The sequence below is a fragment of the Microcebus murinus genome, chromosome 10 (genome assembly GCF_040939455.1).
Source record: "Microcebus murinus isolate Inina chromosome 10, M.murinus_Inina_mat1.0, whole genome shotgun sequence".
Taxonomy (NCBI): domain Eukaryota; kingdom Metazoa; phylum Chordata; class Mammalia; order Primates; family Cheirogaleidae; genus Microcebus; species Microcebus murinus.
In genome coordinates this window covers 92,554,588-92,576,133 of record NC_134113.1, presented here as the reverse complement: position 1 = coordinate 92,576,133, position 21,546 = coordinate 92,554,588, and the positions used below count along the sequence as shown (strand labels likewise).

The 21,546-nt window shown below is 37.4% G+C and overlaps 1 protein-coding gene across 1 annotated transcript; it reads right to left on the bottom strand.

The window, feature by feature from the left end:
- Positions 1 to 205: 205 nt before the first annotated feature.
- Positions 206 to 21,261, bottom strand: KLRB1 (killer cell lectin like receptor B1). Its single transcript, XM_012747062.2, has 6 exons — positions 20,887 to 21,261; positions 5,934 to 6,032; positions 5,176 to 5,250; positions 3,670 to 3,824; positions 3,173 to 3,288; positions 206 to 370 (listed from the first exon to the last, which is right to left on the bottom strand). Exons 1-6 carry the CDS (start codon positions 20,969 to 20,971, stop codon positions 223 to 225), a joined length of 678 nt encoding a protein of 225 aa, XP_012602516.2. The 5' UTR covers positions 20,972 to 21,261; the 3' UTR covers positions 206 to 222.
- Positions 21,262 to 21,546: the final 285 nt, after the last annotated feature.

Here is a 21,546-nt window from a genome sequence, read left to right as displayed (position 1 = left end):
ACTCCCACTGTCTCTTAAATGAGAAATGCTTTCTCTATTTCTCTGTTTTCTCATTTATGCAATGAATACATTTGACACAAACTTTTGTGAGATTCATAATAGTTACAGAATTCTTGTTCACTTTGTGCCACTAAATGTACATTAGGCAGTAGTAACAGTATGTGCAGTTAAAAGTACAGATAACTGTTACAGAAAGTAAAGAAATTGAGATGGAATTCATAGTCAAGAGTCAGGATAAACTTTATTTATGACAGGATTTCTTTGTTTTTGGCAGATAAATCTATTATCTGCATAACAGTCTTCAAAAGAAACACCTGTTTTTGAGATGTAAGCACAGCTGTCTTCTTCAGCATCACCTTTAATGTTTACTCTGTAGAGCAAAAAAAAAAAAAAGCCTCTCAGTGTTTAGTGCCTTCTAATAATTATCCACATTTACCCATTATTTCCTAGGTCTTTCAGGAAATAGGGGAAGACTTAGTTAGTAAACATTGTAAGTACACAACCATAAATATAAAGGTAAGCACTTTTAAGATAAAGCTCCAAATATAAACCTCCAAAACTTTCAACTCATCTTCACTGGAAAAGAATCCTTTTACCAAGAAACTTCATAGTGATGTTAAACCAAAGAAGCTTTGGAAACTGGGAATCAAATCTCCTTACTTTACTACTTTAATGTTAATAGTTCCTTAACTTCACCAAATGTAGGGTAGAACCACCTAACATTTGGGGAAGGCATTAAGATGATCCATATGAAAGTGTTGCAATGCTTAAACGAAGCATGTGCTCATGTGATAAGTATATTGAGGTGTGGTGGATACACTGCAGGCATCCTCAAACTACAGCCCAAAGGCCACATGCCTAGGACATTTATCTGGCCTGCCAGGTGTTTTTGCAGCCATTGCCTCTCCTGCTTAGCAGCCGACTCTTCCCGGGCCCACAGTGTACACTCTCTAATGGTCTGAGGGACAGTGAACTGGCCCCTTGTTTAAAAAGTTTGAGGACCCCTGATACACAGGGTCTGTAGAATTTGGAAGCAGTGAGAAAAAGAGGCTCAGTTCCTGGGATACGCAGTCAGAGCCCCGTTTATCCTCATTCTAAACAGATGTCAGTGGGTGTCTGCTTCAACTTGTTTCAAACAAGCATGACTCCTGTGGTTCACTGCAGGTGGAAGTAGAGCTAGAATTCAATGATGGATGGGCAGTATTAGGGTTGGGATGCAAGGATAGGGTGAGTTCAACACTCACCTAATAGTCTCAAAAAGAAGATGAGCTGGTGACAGTGGGCAGGGCTCCATCACAGCCTTTCTTTTTCCCTTTCTTTTATTTTTTCATGAAGCTCCTTGCACTTGAGCTGCTAGTCTGATTTCCTCCTACTGTCCAATATTCTAGTTAAACTGTCAACTTCTTTCAGCTGGGCTATTGTAAAACTTCCCTACATTTTATCTCTTCCACTCTTCTAATTTTTTCTTCAATTTTCAGGCTAATTTTTTTAATGTCAATCTGATCAAATCAATGACTGCCTTTCTATAAGGCCCTCAATGGCTTCCCTGACCTTCCTTGATGATATAGCTGACCAGTTCTCTAACATTATATCCTTTAATCCTCAAAAAGTCCTGTAAAACACATTCCCCCCAATTTTTCTCCTAAAAACTGGGGCTCAGAGAGTTCAAATAAAAGCAGGATTTAACTGGTGTTCTTTTCACTGTAACATACCTTCCAGGTTTATCTGATTACTACTGTCTTAAGCATCATTTTTCTCTTCAGAATAAAATTGGCAGTTCAACTGAATTTAATCCATCCACTTTACACATATTTCTCATAGACACTTCAATGTTTTCTAATTTTATTTTTACTATAAACCACAATAAAATAAATAGTTTACATCATGGCCAAATTGAGAAACACACACTTACTATATATAATAAACAAATTAACTCTTACTATGTATAAAAAGATAAAAGTTAATACCAAATAGATTTTTATTTATTTATAAGTAAAATATAGAAAATAATCTCCAGAAAGTATTATAGAAAATCAGTAGTGATGTTATTAAACAAAATGGCTGTTTGCTTTTTCATAAATTAATTCTGTCCAAAACACTTATTTTTTACATAATCTTCATTTTAAATTCTCACACTTAAAAATATTTTAAAATATGGCTCAAATAATGTAAAAAATTTCTAATTAAGCCAACATTTCTTTCAGTGTTTAATACTTTTCCATACTTAATAAATTATCCCTATATTTTAGATAAAATTGAACATGCTCTTATGTTTTAAATTTCAACCTTTTGTACTCTTGTTTTTGAATGATAAAATATACATTTAAGTGTAAATTATGCAAATTTGATTAAATCATTCACAGACTTATTAAATGCAACTCTTACTATCATCTTTTTTGAAAAACTCATTGAAATTTCTCAACAGAAATTAATTGAATGCCTGCACACTTTGGCTTGCAAGGGGAAATAAAACCCTATCCTTTATTATACATTAACTATGAAATTTGCTAAAATATGACATTTAATTATATAGCATCAAGCCTGTTCTTACAGTTATAGTTATCTGGACCATATTACACAAGAAATAATAGTGAAACACTAAAGAAAAAACAGCAAACAGCTTTTTTGAGGCTTATCCATGTATTCATCACAGCCCCTCAAAAATGTCTCTTTTACACCACGGTTAAAATACACTGCAACATTTGTCTTAAAGTGGGTAGAGCCTCTCAGTGTTTGAGTTCCACATTCTGATATTTATAATTATTTACTTTTATAGTCATCCTTTCAATTTTTTAAAGTGGTTTCATGGTTCACTGAGATATATTTTCCCAGTTTGTAAAACACTACTTAAAAAATTCTGCATGCCAATGCCCTCCAGCTAGACATTTTTTAAAAATTTCACATGCCCTCCCCGAAGGAGTTGGTTTATTCCTTGTCATCTAAAACTCCACTGCAGATAAAAATATATATTCTTATAAAGGGCTGATGTCTTTTCATACATGGAACTATTCTACCAACTCCAGAATCATCCGTCTTCCCAGCCTATTCTGAACCTCTTGAGAGTTTCTAAACCAAATTAAAACTACAAAACTCAATCTTCAACAATGTTACTACCTTATACTGTAAACGTGATGTGAATTAAATATTAAAATTAGCCTCATCTAATACTCACATAGCAGAATTTAAAAAAGAGCCATTTATCCACTTCCAATTCTTCTCTGATAATGTAAAATTTAATCCAATCCAAAAGTTAATTGCTGTATCCTTTATCAGTTCCTGTATGAGTTTCTATAAATGGGACAAAAGAAATAACAGAATATTGAATCTGCTTATCTATTCATGTTTTGTATTCTTCTCCTCATCCCCTGAAACCTAGTTCAAGCATCACCCCCTCGCTGAAGTCTTTCCTGATGACTCACCAGAGTTGTCGCTTCTCTGTAATTATATAGAATGATATTTCTTTTTACATGTTTTTATTTATTTTGCTTTATTCATCACCTTCTATTCAATTATTTGTTTACATGTCTGTTTAATCTCTCAAATTGTGAGCATCTTGAATTGTTAAGTCCTCACTTCCATTGCCTAAAAGCTTTGGGCTAAAGCCCAGAGATCTCAATATGCTTTAAAGGGAGTGCTAAGTTTTACTAAGGTATTTATTTAAGGATTTACCAATTCTTCCTGATCTTGAATAAGAAGCAAACTGGATTCTTTTGTGGAACAGTAGGATAGACTGTTATTCCAAAAGTTGGTATCTTGAGACCAAAGCAAGCATTTCTTTTGGAGTGGTAGCCAACGTGCTGGGCACTCTGACAGTTGTGGGCTCTCTAAAATAAGAAACCAAAAGAAGAAATAAATGTGTTATATTTCTAACCTGTCCCCCCACACCACACAATAACACACACACATCATTATAAATGCTTAGAAGTCTTTGATTATCCCTGTGAGAATGATGGATTTATTATAATTATGAGACCTACTGTTTATTCTGGTACCAAGAATTGGGAATTAGTGGCCAGTTATGCTGAGCATAAATTGAATCACAGAATACTAAAATAGGAAGATGCCATCAGAATAATTTAAACAGACATATCTTACATTTTAAGACACTGAGAAACAGAATATCTTGTTCAAATCCACCCAATGGATTTGATGGATGGTAGAGTCAAGACTATTTCTCAGCCAAAGATTTTAAAAACAGCCACCAGAAAGACACTGGGGATGAATCATGAAATAAGAAATTTGCCACAAAATAAAAAAATAAAAAACTAAAAAAGACTATTTCTCAGTTTCCTTAAATTCACCACCAGGACTTATTCTACTACATAGACAGCAGCATCAAACTTATCTAAAAAATGCTGACTTTAAACAACATGCAAAATGCAAAGCAAATAATAATTCTTTTCACTAAATTAATAAGTACTACAAATAAAAAAATCACAAGAAAATTTGCAATTGCCAAATGATATATTTGCCCATTTAATACTATTTATTGGATAGCATTTTCCAGACAGATGTTCCAAGCTTCTTAAAGTTTCTGTTCTGTGAGAATGTGCAAACAGATCATATTCTGCTACAGTTACTCAACAATATTATCATTTTTAGGGGGGGTGGAGAAGAAGGAGGAGGAAGGTGGAAGGAGACCCCGGGTGGGTGGAGGGTGGGCTCGCTGGAGAGGGCACCAATAGTCGTCTTTATACACACACACTGGAACAAGATTAATGTTGCTACATATTGAGGAAATATGATAAATAGGAAAGAATTCATTCTATGTTTTGAGTTCTATTAATTAATTTCAGACCAAACTTAACTGTTTGACACATTCATTAAAATAATCAAATATTTCACTTAAAAGTATATTTTACATTTAACTCGATGTTTGCCTATTTATGATCAAATATCCCAGCAGAGGCTTCTCATGAGGCAGCACGCCCTGGTGGTTAAGATCTTAGGCTCTGAAGTCAGACCACCCAAGTACAATTCCTGGTGTCACCACTTACCGTTTGTGTGACCCTCAACAAGTTGCTTAACCTTTTTGTGCCTCAGTTTTCTCAAACATAAAAGTACGGTGATAATGGTATTTAAACATACAGTTTGTTGTGAACTTTAACTAAGGTCATGCATGATATTTATCAAATATTAACTATTTTTCTTAGGAAATTCAAGCCACAAAATTACCTGTTGTTTCATTCCTGTTCTGCTGAACATCCACACTGCTTTTCTCTATTGGTGATTTTTGTTGTAAGGATATCACTATAAGTAAGGAAACACCACCATTAAGAAGATTAAATGCTGAAATGTGTGGCAGAGTGGACAGGTTATATGTATCAGTTTAGGAAACTAAGTTATCTCAACAAGCTAGACTGAGGACAAAAGATAAAGGATAGCAACGTGGTAACAAAGGTTCTAGTTAAGAGGCAGCTGACATAAATAAGAAAAATATTAACAAGTAGACTCACACAGATATTAGCTTACCTATTATCTAGTAGATAAATCAACCTAAAGGCATTTCTTAAACTTTTAAATTGCTTACACTCTTGTCTGAACTCTCTGATCTTCAGCACGAATGTATTTATGCCTATCCCAGCAGGGAGATGGTCTACTGCAATAGGGAATTTAGTAGGTACTTAATAATCTGTAAATAACTGGAATTTTTACTTTTTTTGTTATTGTCAATTGTTTTCACAATAGTGATCTTTTTTAAAGTTCTTAGAGCACATATATAGTAAGTACACCATGATGACTTTCAGAGCAATTAGGAAGATAAATGTGAAAGACTGAAGTTTTCAATGTATAAGCTGACTGTCAGAAACAATGCTTTCTAACTTTTTATTTAATTGGTCTTTCACTAAGTTTGGGGTGGCCAAATTGTATTAAGATTTTCTGATGTTTATGATGAGTAAATATTGTGAAGCAAATGATCTTGCCTTACTTACCTGAAATAGTCAACCTGATCACAGCTAAGACAAGAAGAGTAACTCCAGCACAGCCAAGTTTCAGAGCAAATTGATGCCAACGTGGACCCTGACAAAGGTCTGAGATGTTAAAAAAAATTACTCAATGAACTCAGCTGAGTACATCTGGTACAAAAATCAAAGTCGGTTTGGATAACAGTGAGACAATGAGATTCAGCTTACAGGTTGCAGGTAGGAAAGAACCTTTATCAGAAATCTTAAAAGTAGAGTCCCACAGCACAGGTCTTCAGACACAGCTGAGAGTCTGCTCATTGGTGAAATAGGAATATTTACGTATATCTTATATACAAAGGATAAAAATCAAATGAGCTAGATGGGAAGATGTTTTGAAAATTGCCAAGTGATATACAAAAATGAAGTGCATGCCCTATTGCAGGAAGTAAGTTAAAACATTTTATCTAAGAAGGAAAATCTTCATTTATTCAAGATATTTTATGTCTCTATTTTGTGCCAAGCACCATGATAGTTACTGGTGATATAAAACATTTCTATTTTCTATTCTTTAACACAGAATACTCTGCTTTATTGTTATCTAAAATAATCATCTCCAATTGAATCAAATGTATGGCATTCAAGGAAGAATATTTTGTGAGTGCATTTATTTTCAGTATTAAACTAGTAAAATATAACATGCACTTATCTCTGCAACATTGCATAGTCTAAACAAAATGTCAGCTATCTTTGCTTTTCTCTGTAATCATAGTAATTACTATATTATGTACATATCATGGTCATCAGAAGTTATGATTATTTTGATTAATGAAATGTTATAAATTAATCACAGCTATATATTTTGCTTTATAACATGAATTTCATAGGGAAAACAATAAAAGGATTTATTTATGAAAATATTCTTTAGAAACACTGGGTTTTAGCTATCAAAATTAAATAAGTTCTGGCAGGAAATTACTCTGGTTTGATATGTCTCAATTACATTGCTTGAAGTTATGTTTAGACAGCTCCTATATTTCTGATTTAATTATAAGACCTCTTTTGTTCCCATTTTGTTTATAACAGATATATGACAATTATAAATTATATTCTAAAATGGATTATTGGAGCCAAGGGCATTCATAAGTAAAGTTTTTCTAATTTATCTGAAGCTATTGATTTATTTATATTATCTATCCTTTTAAAAATATTTTCTAATATTTCTCAATATAAATGATTACAATACTGTCTTTTATTTTCATTATATTTTTCAGAATGGTCTATATAGCCATTTCTACTTTTTTTGGTGCACATTACATTTGAGAATTAAGTTGTGCAAGTCAGTTCACAGATTTAATAGTCTCTAGCATTAGGATGCTGACATTTATATAAGTGAGTCCTCTCTCCCTGAAATGTTGATGAGAAGATATAATTTAGTATAGCTAAATATCATAAAAGATTGTGGGAAGAATATTACATTAGAGTCAAGGTAGTGACATGTGGATGATCATCAGATATTATTGAGGGCATGTATCAATTGGGTGGGGAGATAGGAGTAGACATCTAGAGGAAACTACAAAGTCCCATGGATGCATCTGGAAATGAGGAAACCAAGCTTGGCAATATGAGTTCAAAATTTCTAATGAGAGCTAGTGTGACATAAGAGTGGCTACACCCAGTCAATGAGCCTAGTACAACACTAGGATGTCTTTCCTTTCAGTTTTATTAATATATACATTATTTCACCATTTTATCTCTTCTCTTCTTCACCCTTTCCTTCCTTAAAACTCCAAGTTTGTTTGCAAAATAAGGAAAGCTCCATATAGTCACTATTTTAATTTCATAGTAATTTTATTACTGGGACAGCAGAAGGGTGGATGAGGAAAACCACCAGCCAGAGTGTCTCTGCAGAAAAGACAGATTTTAGAAGAAGATAGAAGAAATAAGCAAGCAGACAAACATACTTGGGGCAAGGGTTGGAAGGAGGGGTACCTGACACTATGGGAGATTCCATGGGAGGTCGCAGAGGAGAACTGGAAGAAGAGAGCTCCCAAGAAGCTTGGAGACCAGCGACAAGGGTAGGAGAAGCAGCTAACTTTCCCCTCCCTCACATCTTGGACTGCTGGTGGGCTCCCCAGCAGTTGGAGAGACCTGTGGACACCAGCCCAGAGATGGCCACTGCCAGGGAGCGGTAAGCCTGATGGACAGGTGGCACCAGGCTCCCAACTCCCTCAGGGCACCACCCTGTGCACAGACCTGAGTTGCTCGGCAGGCACCATATTGCTCCATTCTCCCCTCACCCTCCCTATCTGCGGCTGCCAAGAGAGACAATATAGGCACCAGCTGGAGGCATCTCCAGGAAATAGGACCTTCTTCTTGGGGCGCCTACAGCTGACTGAGGGGTACTTAGATGGTGAGCACCCTACCCACCAGCCCTCCCAGGTGCTGCTGGCTTGATGACTCCAGGAGAACAGGGCAGATCCTGAGGCTGAGAGACAATGACCCAGTTTGGGCTCCCCATGGGAGAATTAGGACTGGCACTCATGCCAAGGTGAGGTCAGGGATTAAATTCTGGGGCCCAGAGGTCAGACCTACAGACCAGATTCCATGCACCCAGGTCTCATATTGCCCCAGGGCAAAGAAGGGATATCCTTGAACAATCCTACTAACATGTGTGTGCCTTCAGGGGCACATCAGTGTGCTTGTGGGCAACCCTTCTCCCAAGGTGGGGGTCCATGTCCCCAGCCCAGGCTGCGATCCAGTGCAGGGAACCTCCTGCCCTGCATCATAACCAGGGGATACTTGCTGGCATGAAGTCTGTCTGCCTGGCAGAAGCCCAGGAGAAGCCATGGAGTTGGGAAGGATGGAAATGATTGAGGCCTGCTCCAGACTGCAGGTCTCAAACAGCCCCACCCCCACACGCAGACTTTCTGACTGAGTGGGGACATTACAGCCCTCCATAACAGCTTTGCCCAGAAACAGAGAACAGAACATTGACCCCTGATAACAGCATTTGTGGTGCTTGAGGGCAGGATTACGCAACCCAGCTATGCCCAGACTCAATCCCAGATCAACCCTCACTGAGGTGGAGAATAAGGACACACGTGGAAGTCCCAGAGCCCCACCCACCACCTGACGCACTAGAGTGCCTCTCCAGAAGAACAAGAACTGGTTACAGGACACAAAAATAACACTGTAGCCTCGTCCTCCTAGCAAGTGCCACCTACTGAGAGGGAGGTCATTGTGCACACCCTATTATGGCATCTACTGATTCATCATACAGGGTGTAGTCAAATGTCACATACAAACACCACCTACTGGCTCAGAGACTAAACAGGGCTCAGGACTAAACAGGGCATGTCATATCCAAGCAAATACCTAAAGGTAAGAAGAAAAACTGATCCAGTTGAGAAAAAATCAACAAAAGAACTTGGGAAGTAAGAAGACTCAAATGGAAAGCACACCCCCAAAGAGGAACACCAGCCCCTTAGAAATGAACATCAACCAAAATCAGACCACCAAAATGACAGAAGAAGAATTTCGAGCATGGGTCATAAGAAAATTCAATGACTTGCAAGAAAAAAAGAGATAACCAACACAAAGAAACCACAAAAAAAAATCCAGGACCTAAAACAAAAATTTACTAAAGAAATTGAAATAATAAAGAAAAATCAAACCGAATTTTTGGAAATGAAGAATCTATTCAGGGAACCACAAAACACAGTGGAAAGCCTCAAGAACAGGGTCGATCAAACAGAAGAAAGAATCTCAGAGATTGAAGATAACACCTTCCAATTAAATAAGTCAGTCATAGAGATAGAACAGAGAAATAAAAGTGTACAAGAAATGTGGGATTATGAGAAGAAACCTAATGTGAGGGTTATAGGGACTCCAGAATGGAAAGAAGAAAACACACAAGGGTTGGATAAGCTGTTTGAAGATATAATAGAGGAAAATTTCCCAGGCCTTCCTAAAAATCTAGATATCTAAGTACAAGAATTCAAAGGATCCCTGGGAGATTCAATGCAATCAGGAAGACACCACAACATGTGGTCATCAGACTGACCAAAATATCAACTAAAGAGGCCCTTCTACTAGCTGTAAGGCAAAATAAGCAAGAAACATACAAAGGAAAGCCAATCCGAATAACATCAAACTTCTCTTCTGACCTTACAAGCAAGGAGAGACTAGGGCCCAATTCTCACTGTTTTGAAACAGAGAAATGCCCAGCCTAGAATCTTGTTCCCTGAAAAACTACATTTTGTATACAAAGGAGAAATAAAGACATTCTCCGATAAGCAAAGACTGAGGGCATTCACCAAGAGAAGACCAGCCCTAAAAGAAGTACTCAAAACAGTGCTACCCACAGATCAGCACAATAAACATTCATGAAAGTAAATCTACTCAAAGCTAAAGATCAAAGGCCAGATACCACAATGGCTCAAGAGAGAACACAAAGCAAAAAGGTTCAACCCAAAAGGATGAACAGAAGTTTGCCCCACCTATCAGTTATCTCAAAATGTGAATGGCTTGAACCCCCCACTTAAGAGACATAGGCTAGCCAATGGATTAAAAAAGACAAGCCAAGTATCTGCTGCCTTCAGGAAACACATCTAACCTGCAAGGATGCAGGGGGAGAAGAGGGAGTGAGCACGATCTTCTGCAGATCCTCCCCAGGAGTCCGCAGTGGCCCAAGCTCTGCTGGTGACACACAGAAAAGGGATAGTTTTCACCTCTCAGCGGAGCTTCTCAGTGGTCCCCGGCAGCTCAAGAGCCATTAATGAGGGGACAGAAGATGGAAGGAGCTCACCCTTTGCTGAAGCCTCCTGGCTGATCCCAAATTCTCAAGTCCCACCAGGGAGGGAAGAGAGAGAGAGATTGCTCCCCAGGTGGTGTCCTCTGGTGAGGTCAGGCAGTTCCCTATCCCACCCAACTGCCTCTGCTTTGCTCCTAATGAACAGAACCCACCCTAACCAGGTGGAAATGGGAAAGAGAGTGATTTTCCAACTCTGACTTGGGACAATTGTACCCTCAGCATGTTCTGGGGTATTGAGATAGGTGCTTCTCTCCAATACTACAGACTCCACCCCTGGGTGGAGTAGTGAAACAAGCCATTATTCAAACTGAAACCAGAGGCTGGACTCCTATCTACTATTGCTTAGTATCCATTGCTGGCCTGTTTCTCGCCAAAGGCCCAGACCCCTCCCCTGAAAGGGTTTAGTAACAGTTTCTGTAGACTGATACCCAAGCTGAGACATGAACTCATATCCTGGAGGTGATCTAGAAGACAGTGTCTTCAGCCAAAGGATCAGACCCAGCCCTGGAAACACACAGTAGTGAGAGAGTCTGCTTTTAAGGCTAAGGCCCGCCTGGGTTGCAGAAGGTCCTTGTCTGCGACCAGACCACTGGTATTCCATAGGGAAGGGCCTGACCCCTCATATGCAGGAGCAGAGTTGCCAGGCAGGTCGCTCTCAGTACTGTTTCCCTCAGCACCCCTGAGCAGGGCCTTTTCAATAGCCCTGAGCCTTTAACTTCACACCATCCAGATAAACTTCACACCATCCTTGGGGGGGGCAGAGTAAAAAGAGTTGTTGTCCTACTACAGCAAGTTGGTTTGGATCATCTGTTAAAAGCAGAATACAAGGGCTTGTCCTTGGTATCCAGGCAGTTGCCAAATTATAGACCTGGGTTCTGAGAAGGAAAATCTCAACCAGAATCCTTAACAATTGCACCAAAAGACTCTCTCCACCAGGAGCTGCCAGAAATATGCAGTGAATGATCTCTGAATAACTTTTTAGCATCTCCCCTGTAGCCATAGATCAAGCAACCTTGAAGATTAATCTCTTAAACTTGCTAATACCTATTGCTTATCTCACCCCAACTAAATAGATAATAGGGCCCAAGGATTCCCTGGGAGAGGCACGGCACTCCCCAAAGGCTGAGAGTCCTGTTTACCACATTAAGAGTTTAGAGCTCATTACATAGGTATTGGGATAGCTTGATAACTGACCTCCACTCGCAAACACAAGCAACGAAAAGAGAGAACAACCTCATAGTTCATCAGAGTGCCTCTCTCTTCATATGACTAGTTGATAGGGGAATCACGCTCACAAGAGGGATATAATTCCGGGGAGTCTAAGCTAGGGTTCCAATCTCACTAATGTCTATTAAAATATGGTGAAGACAAGAGGCCAAAGATAATCCAACAGGCTCAAACTCCTCTACGACAGTATAGGTCTACAGCACATATCCCCTGATCTGCCCAGGATCATCCCTCCAGAATTCCAGATTTTAACTTATAATCCATCCCCTGCACCTCTGATCCTCAATAAAGCACCCAGATGAAAATGAATCAACAAAAATGTACAGGAAACATGAAAGAGCAAAGAGAAAAGTCAACTCCAAAGCAAAATACTCATTCTCCATCTTCAGACACCAACTTACGTGATATGACTAAACTGACAGAGGAAGATTTCCAAATAAGGATTGCTACAAACATAAATGGAATTGAAGAGAAAATAGAATCACAACATAGAGAAACCACAAGAACAATACAGGAAATGAATGAAAGATTCTCCAAAGAAATTGAGACTATCAAGAAAAACCAAACAGAAATTCTGGCAATGAAGAAAACAATCAAGGATCTCCATAATTCAGTGGAAAGCCTAAAGAACAGGATGGACCATGCAGAGGAAAGAATCTCAGAACTTGAAGATTATGCCTATGCTCTAAACTAATCAGAGGAAGAAATGGAACACAGAAACAAGAGACAAGACCAAAGTTTACAAGAAGTTGGTATTATGTTAAAAAGCTGAATATCAGATTGATTGAGATTCCAGAAGGTGAAGAGGAATATTCACAAGGGCTGGAAAACTTATTTCACGGAATACTGGAAGAAAATATGCCAGGTCTGGCCAGAAATCTTGGTATCCAAATACAAGAACTACAAAACTCCTGGGAGACTCAATGCAAACAGGCAATCACCTTGCCACATGGTTTTTAGGCTGACCAAAGTAAATGTGAAAGAAACAATTGTCTGTGCAGTGAGATGAAAGCAACAAATGACCTAAAAAGGTAAGCCTATCAGACTAACAACAGACTTCTCATCTGAAACCTTATAAGCCAGGAGATTGGGTGCCTATCCTTAATCTTCTAAAACAGAAAAAAGCCCAACCTAGAATTCTTTATCTGGCAAAATTAAGTTTCATCTATGTGGGAAAAATAAAGTCCTTCTCAGACAAACAATCATTCAAGGAATTTGCAAAGACCAGACCATCCCTACAGGAAGTTCTCAGACCAGCATTTCTAACCAAACAAGGCAGTAGACACTCCTCAAAGTAAAATCACCAAAGAATTGAAGGTTAGATCTCGAACTACATGATGGCTCAAGAAGTAAAACAAAGCAACAAGTCACCACCCAACAATATGAGTGGTAATCTTCCTCTAATTTCAATCCTTTCAATACATGTAAATGGCTTAAACTGTCCTCTGAAGAGACATAGACTGGCAGAGTGGATAAAAATTTACAAGCCTTGTATTTGCTGTCTACAGGAAACACATCTAACCCACAAAGATGCCTTCCATCTGAAGGTCAAGGGATGGAAAACTATCATCCAATCAAACAGGAGTCAAAAGAAAGCTGGAGTAGCTATACTATTTGCAGATAATATAAGCTTTAAAATAGCAAAAATAAAAGAGGATAAAGATGGCCATTGTATAATAGTGAAAGGGAAGATCCAACAAGAAGATTTAACAATTCTTAATATCTATGCACACAATACAGGAGCACCCAATTACTTAAAGCAAACCTTGTCTAATCTAATCACCTTGTTACACAACATTGCCATCATAGAAGAGGACTTCAACACTCCATTGAATGATCTGGATAGATCCTCCAAGAAAATAAGCAAAGAAATAACGGACCTGAACAAAGCCCTTGATCAAAAAGGTCTGACAGATCTCTATAGAGCATTCCATCCGATAAACTTGAATTTACATTATTCTCAGCAGCCCATGGATCCTACTCTAAAATTGATCACATCCTAGGCTGCAAATCAGATCTCAAAAAATTCAAGAAAATAGAAATTATACCTTGTATCTTTTCTGACCATAACAGTATAAAATTACAGTTTAATTCCTATAGAAACACTCAAGCCCTCAAAAAATTATGGAAACTAAACAATCTATTATTGAAAAATTATTGGGTAAAGGAAGAAATTCAGAGGGAAATCAAGAATTTCTTTGAACAAAATGATAACGGTGATACCTCTTACCAAAACCTGTGGGATACAGCAAAAGCTTACCTGAGAGGAAAACTAATAGCAATTAAGACTCACATCCAAAAAACAGAAAGCTTAGATACTGACAACTTAATGAATAAGCTCAAGGAATTGGAAAAAAAAGAGCAAACAATTTCCAATCCTAATAGAAGAAAAGAAATAACGAAGATCAAAGCAGAACTGAATGAAATGGAGAACAAGAGAACTATACTGAAGATCAACAAAACCAGAAGCTGGTTTTTCACAAAGATAAACAAAATCGATAACCCTCTTGCTAGATTGACAAGGACTCAAAGAGAAAGGACTCTAATAAACTCAATAAGAAATGAAAAAGGAGAGATCACAACAGACACCACAGAATACAAAACATTATATTTGACTATTATAAAAAACTGTATGCCCCAAAACTACATAACGAAGGGAAAATGAACAAATTCCTGGATTCATACAACCTTCCTATATTCAAACAGGTGGTAACAGAATTCCTGAACAGACCAATCTCAACGTCAGAAATTGTAGTAGTAATTAAAAACCTCCCCAAACGGAAAAGTCCCAAGCCACGTGGCTACACTTCAGAGTTCTACCAAACATACAAAGATGAACTCATACCTATACTACAGAAACTATTCCACACCATTGAGAAAGATGGTATCCTTCTTGACTCATTCTATGAAGCCAATATCACCTTAATACCAAAGCCAGGAAAGGATGCAACAAAAAAAGAAAATTACAGACCAATATCCCTCATGAAGACAGGTGCAAAAATCCTAAATACAATTTTAGCAAATAGATTCAGTAGCACATAACAAAAAAATAATTCACCATGACCAAGTGGGCTTTATTCCAGAGATGCAAGGATGATTCGACATATGCAAGTCTATAAATGCAATTCACTTCATAAATAAAATCAAGAACAAAGACCATATGATTCTGTCAATAGATGCAGAAAAAGCATTTGACAAAGTCCAACACAACTTTATGATAAAAACTCTTATCGAAATAGGCAAATAAGCATAGATGGCTCATACCTTAAACTTATCAAATCCATCCATGACAAACCCCCTGATAATATCATTCTAAACAGGGAAAAATCGAAATCTTTCCCCCTTCGATCTGGAACTAGACAAGGATGCCCACTATCTCTTCTCCTATTCAATATAGTGTGTGAAGTCCTAGCAATAGCAATCAGGCAGGAGGGGGTATTAAGGGCATTCAAGTGGAGGCAGATGAAATCAAACTCTCGCTCTTTGCCAATGATATGATATTATACCTAGAAAACCCCATGGACTCTTCCAAGAGGCTCCTAGACTTGCTAACTGAATTTGGTAAAATTTCAGGTTATAAAATCAATATACACAAATCAGAAGCATTCATATATGCCAAGAACCATCAAGCAGAAACTCAAATCAAAAACACAATACCTTTTACTATAGCCCCAAAGAAAATTAAATATCTAGGAGTATACTTAATGAAAGATACAAAAGATTTATACAAGGAGAACTACGAAACAGTAAAAAAGAAATTGCAGAAGATTTAAACAGATGGAATAATCTACCTTGTTCATGGATTGGTTGAATCAATATAGTTAAAATGTCAATATTACCTAAAGTGATCTATAGAATCAATGCAATCCCCATCAAAATCCCACCAGCATTCTTTACAGACCTAGAAAACATAATTCTTCACTTTGTATGGAACCAGAAAAAAACCTCATATAGCCAAAGGATTCTTAAATAAAAAGAACAAACTGGGAGGCATCAGTCTTCCTGACTTCAAGCTGTACTATAAAGCAATAATAGTTAAATCAGCCTGTGACTGGCACAAGAACAGAAGCATGGATATCTGGAATAGATCTGAGATACCAAAGATGAAACCATCAGTATACGGTAATCTAATCTTTTATAAAGCTGACAAAAATATACAATGGGGAAAAGAATCTCTCTTCAATAAATGGTGCTGGGAAAATTAGTTAGCTACAGGCAGAAGAGCAAATCAGGATCCCTACCTCTCACCTCTCACAAAAAGTCACTCAAGATGGATAACAGACTTAAACTTAAGGCATGAAACCTTAAGAATCCTAGAAGAAGATGTTGGGAAAATCCTATCAGACATTGGTCTAGGTAAATAACTTTGGAGGAAGACCCCCAAGGCAATCACTGCAGCATCAAAAATAAACAAATGGGATCTGATCAAATTAAAAAGTTTCTACATAGTCAAGGAAACCATCAGTAGAGCAAACAGACAACCCACAGAGTGGGAGAAAATATTTGCTCTCTACACCTATGATAAAACTCTAGTAACAAGAATCTGTCTAGAAATTAAAATAATTAACAAGAAAAAATCAAACAATCCAATCAAGAAATGGGCAATGGAAATGAACGGAAACTTCTCCAAAGAAGACAGAATAATGGCATGCAAACATATAAAAAATGCTCAACATCTCTAATAATCAGAGAAATGCAGATCAAAACCATAATGAGGTACCACCCAAGCCCAGTAAGAATGGCCTATATCAAGAAATCCCAAAACAACAAATGCTGGCCAGGATGTGGAGAGACAGGAACACTCTTACACTGCTGGTGGGACTGCAAATTAGTGCAACCTTTGTGGAAAAGAATTTGGAGATACCTCAAACAGCTAGAAATAGAAATACTATTGACCCAGCAATAATATTGTTCAGCATCTACCTGAAAGAGCATAAGACATTCTATTATAAAGACATCTGCACCTGAATGTTTATGGCAGCACAATTCACTAATGCAGGGTCATGGAAACAACCCATATGCCTGTCAATTCATGAGTGGATAATTAAAATGTGGTATATGCTCACAATGGAATATTACTCAATTCTAAGAAACGACAGTGAGCTAGCACCGTTTATGCTATCCTGGATTAAGCTTAAGCCCCTTATCCAAAGTGAGGCGACACAAGATATGGAAAATGGACTCCACATCTACTGGCCATCAAATTGGTACTGACTCATTAAAGCTATGGTGCTCAAATTGTGATAATATTCACCAGGGATTCAGGATGGGGGGTGTAGAGACTCAATCTTAGGGATGTGGTGAGCATTTTGGAGGGGAAGGGCATAAGTCTAACCCTTCTTAGGGAGAGGCAAAGATATACAATGTAACCAAAATGTCAAAAAAAAACACAAAACACCAAACAAATTTTTATCCAGTGGTGGGCAGGTGGGAGGGGGAGGAGGAGAAGGGTGTATACTTACATAATGGGTGCGGTGCGCACCACCTAGGGATTGGACACACCTGAATCTCTGGCACATTGGTGGGAGGGAGGGGGGCAGGGGCAATATTTGTAAGCCTAACAATATTTTTGCCCCGATAATATGATGAAATAAAAGGGAAAAAAATTAAAAAGAAACAATGGTGATATAGCACCTCTTGTATATGCCTGGATAGAGCTGGAACCCATTCTATTAAGTAAAGTATCCCAAGAATGGAAAAATAAACACCACATGTACTCACCAGCAAATTGGTATTAACTGATCAACACATAAGTGGATATATATGAATAACATCTATCGGGTGACGGGCACGTGTGTAGGGAATGGGTATATATATACATAATGAATATGATGCACACCAACTGGGGTGATGGTCACGTTTGAAGCTCTGAATCAAGGGGGGAGAGAGGGCAAGGGAAATATATGTAACCTTAACATTTGTACCCCTATAATATGCTGGAAAAAATAAAATTAAATAAATAATAAAAAACAAAAAAATCTAATAAAAATGTATTACTAAAATTAATTTAGTAATTTTTATTACTAAAGTCTAGCATTAAGAACAGTCTTTCAAATTGAGCAGATCTGAGTTTGAACAAGTTATTTTGGGGCAATATATCCAACCTTCACAAAACCTTACTTGATAAGGTTTTGGAGACGATTATATGAAACAATTCTCCTAAATGTTGGGCATAGTGTCTGGCACATGGTGACTATTCAATAAATAGCAGATTTTGTTTTTGTAGTTTTAAGTGTTTTTTAAACAATAGATAAAAAGACAATTTGGTGACTATTAAAAATTGTTACTCATTCATGCTAAAATTTAAGGAATTGAGTAGAGTATTGCTCTACACCTGGGGGTGCATGCTCTCCTGTACTAAGTCTTTTTTGCTGCACTGCATGAGATTACAATAATGAAGTTAACAATAGATCACTGAAGAGGTCAGGTGAACTTTAATGACCTGGAAATATCTACTTAGAGCTATTCTTTGTTTGGGTGTAAATAGGGTGTTAAATCATCTCACTTCATTTTTCTAAATCTTTCAATGGCTTTCCTTCATGCAAATCATAGTCTATAAAATGGTTTACAAATTCTTGTTCAATCTGGCTCCCTGTTACCTCTCTGCTTTCATCTCCACCTGGTCTGCATGTGTGCACTCTGCACGCAGACTCTCTCCACAATACGACGGCATGTGCTCATCTCAAGGTTTTTGTACTTGCTGCTGGTCCAATTTCCTGGAAGGTTCTTTCCGCAGAGATCATGCCTTTGTCCCTCACTTCTTTCAGGTCCTGATGCACACAGCATTTTCTCAGAGAGGCCTTCCATAATTATTTTGTTTGATATGGTACCAACTCTTCCCCAAAGCTAAATTCCATTTCCATTTTAATTTTTTTTGAGATAGAGTCTCACTCTGTTGCCCCATCTAGAGTGCTGTGGCGTCAGCCTAGCTCACAGCAACCTCAAACTCATGGGCTCAAGCGATTCTCCTGCCTCAGCCTCTCCAGTAGCTGGGACTATATGTGTGTGCCACCACACCTGGCTAATTTTTCTACTATTAGAAAAGACTGGGTCTTGCTCTTTCTCAGGCTTGTCTCAAACTCCTGAGCTTAAGCTATCCTCCCTCCCCTACCTCTCAAAGTGCTAGGATTATAAGGGTGACCCAGCGCACCCAGCCTAAATTCTTTCTTGATAGCACCAGCACCATCTAATCTTTTATACATATTTAGTTATTTATTTACTTTATTGATTGTATGCCTCCATGGTAATATAAACTCTATGAAGCAAAAACATCTTCTCTATTTTATTCACTGCTGTATTTTCAGCATACTTGGCACATAGTAAGTGCTTATTTTTGAATGAATGAATAAACTCTAGAAGCATTTGCAAACACATTATCCACTTTTCTAGCAGACCAAATCCTTGGCCATTTGGACATAAACAAATTTAAAGTTATCACGCACATCTCTCTTTCTGGTTTTGCTGCTGCTTTAGATACAATCACTGTGCCACACAGTCACCACAGCCTGCACATCTTAGACAGAGTCCAGTAGTGGTTTCACAGCCATCGTAATACCAGATCAGTGCTCTGTAGTGACATATTTTGCTCTGGCTTTATTTTATTATTTTTCTTTTAGATTTACTTTTAAGGTGATATTCTGTATGATAATGGTTACAACCCAAGTAGACAAATTTTCTGGATACAATGATTTGGGATTGTAGGTAGTAGCATTTGGGGAAATTCTACCTCTCTGTATGTTCATTTTCTGACACCTTTCAAAGCCCAACCCCACATACTTTTGCTAGATCTGAATAGAGCGAAAAAAAACTGGCCTTACTCCATTTAAAAAGAAAGAATAAGTGGCTCAACCAAATCCTCCCTGTAGTTATCAAAATGCTTCAATTTTCTCTGACCACTATATGAAGATTATAGTGAAAATTTTTTGAAAATCCTAACACTTTATTCCTGACCAAAAACTTTGATAATTTGAAAGTTTTAAATATGTAACAAACAGCCCTAAAAAGTACAACTCACGTACTTGGCACAATATGGAATGAATATAAGATTGGAAAATAATTGTATTAAATAATGTTATCAATGTCAGTAAATTCAGTTAGATTTCAGGAGGAAATACTATGTCATAATAATTTCATACTTATTTTCTGCCTCAGTCTCTGGCCTCTTATTCATCCCCAAGCCATACTATTTATCACATATTAGCTCACATGGTGTTCCCCATTCCTTTGACTCAGAATACTAACTCCTCTGACACACAGAAAAGTGCCAATTTCAACAAATGTTAAATAGATTCATCACTGAGATGGTCCAGTTTCTTATCTCCTCCTTTAAAAAAAAATTTTAACTTTTAATTCTAGGTAGACAATAGTTGTATATATCTCCTTCTAAACCGTGATACTTTTCAAATTAGAAACTATCAGGTTGTAATTATATTCAAGTCTTTGATCTTGAATATGATTTCTCCCAGGAAATTCCCCACTCTCTTTGGAGAGCAGAGGACGCTAATCATGAGGTCTACATTTTGTATTCTGAAATGAATCTTATGGATTCAAATACGCTGGAATTTAATCATAATATTGATATTTTGTGGTAGGATTTGGAATAAAGTAAGTTGCTATTATAGCAAATTTGCAATGTGTCTCTTAAAATATCCTTTCATTTATACATGCAAAATGTTTATTCTTTGGAGTCTTTTAACCAAGGCTCATTAAGAGAAGTGATGTTTCCTTTCCATGCTGACTATCTTGATAAAAAATAAATTTATGAGATTTTTACTTTTCCTCCAGTTGTGATTATCCGCAGGCATGCTACATTACACCTATGAAACATTAATATGGAATTGCTGCTTGTCTTCAAAGCAATGATTTAAAACCATACACATAAGAGGAAAATCTAATTTTGGAAGATATACAAATGTGAAAAGGAAAATTAAAGCCACTTACCCTGAGGAAGAGATGAGGGTGATGAGCTTTCAGGGCCTGAATCTCTGGATACTGTAAAATCAGCATATATCACTCGTCTGTCCATTGCAGACAGGAGAAGGTGACATTAAACTTGTGTATAAGAACAAACCCTTAATTCTATGAGACAAAATCAGCGAAAGGAAGTGTCCTGCCTGAAATGCTTTGTTTTCTCTCTTTTGTCCCCACCCGCCCACACTTCTAGTTGTGGGGTTTCTCCACCAATTATCGAGATGATCAACTTATTGTGTGTCTATTATACTTTGATATGTAATATCTATTTTTCTCAATTGATCGGTTTTTGACAAAATTCTGGAAGGGCTTGTTTGCTATTGTTCCTCTGACTATCTCATCTGAGCTTCTATCTTAGGAACAGGATCAGGGTGAGACAAATGAAGCACTCACATAGTGTTCACATTTAAGAGGGCCCCCCAAAACTGAGTAATTAAAATAAGTAATATTTAATACAATATTGATAAAATTAATATTGATAAAATTAAAATTAATGCAAAAAAGTCCATGATGCTATTCAAAACCTCTAAAATCGTGCTGATATACCTGTGCTCCAGAGAAAGTTATAAAATGTGAAAAATGGGAGTATAAATGTGGGAAAGGCCACTGAATTATACAACTGAAAAAACA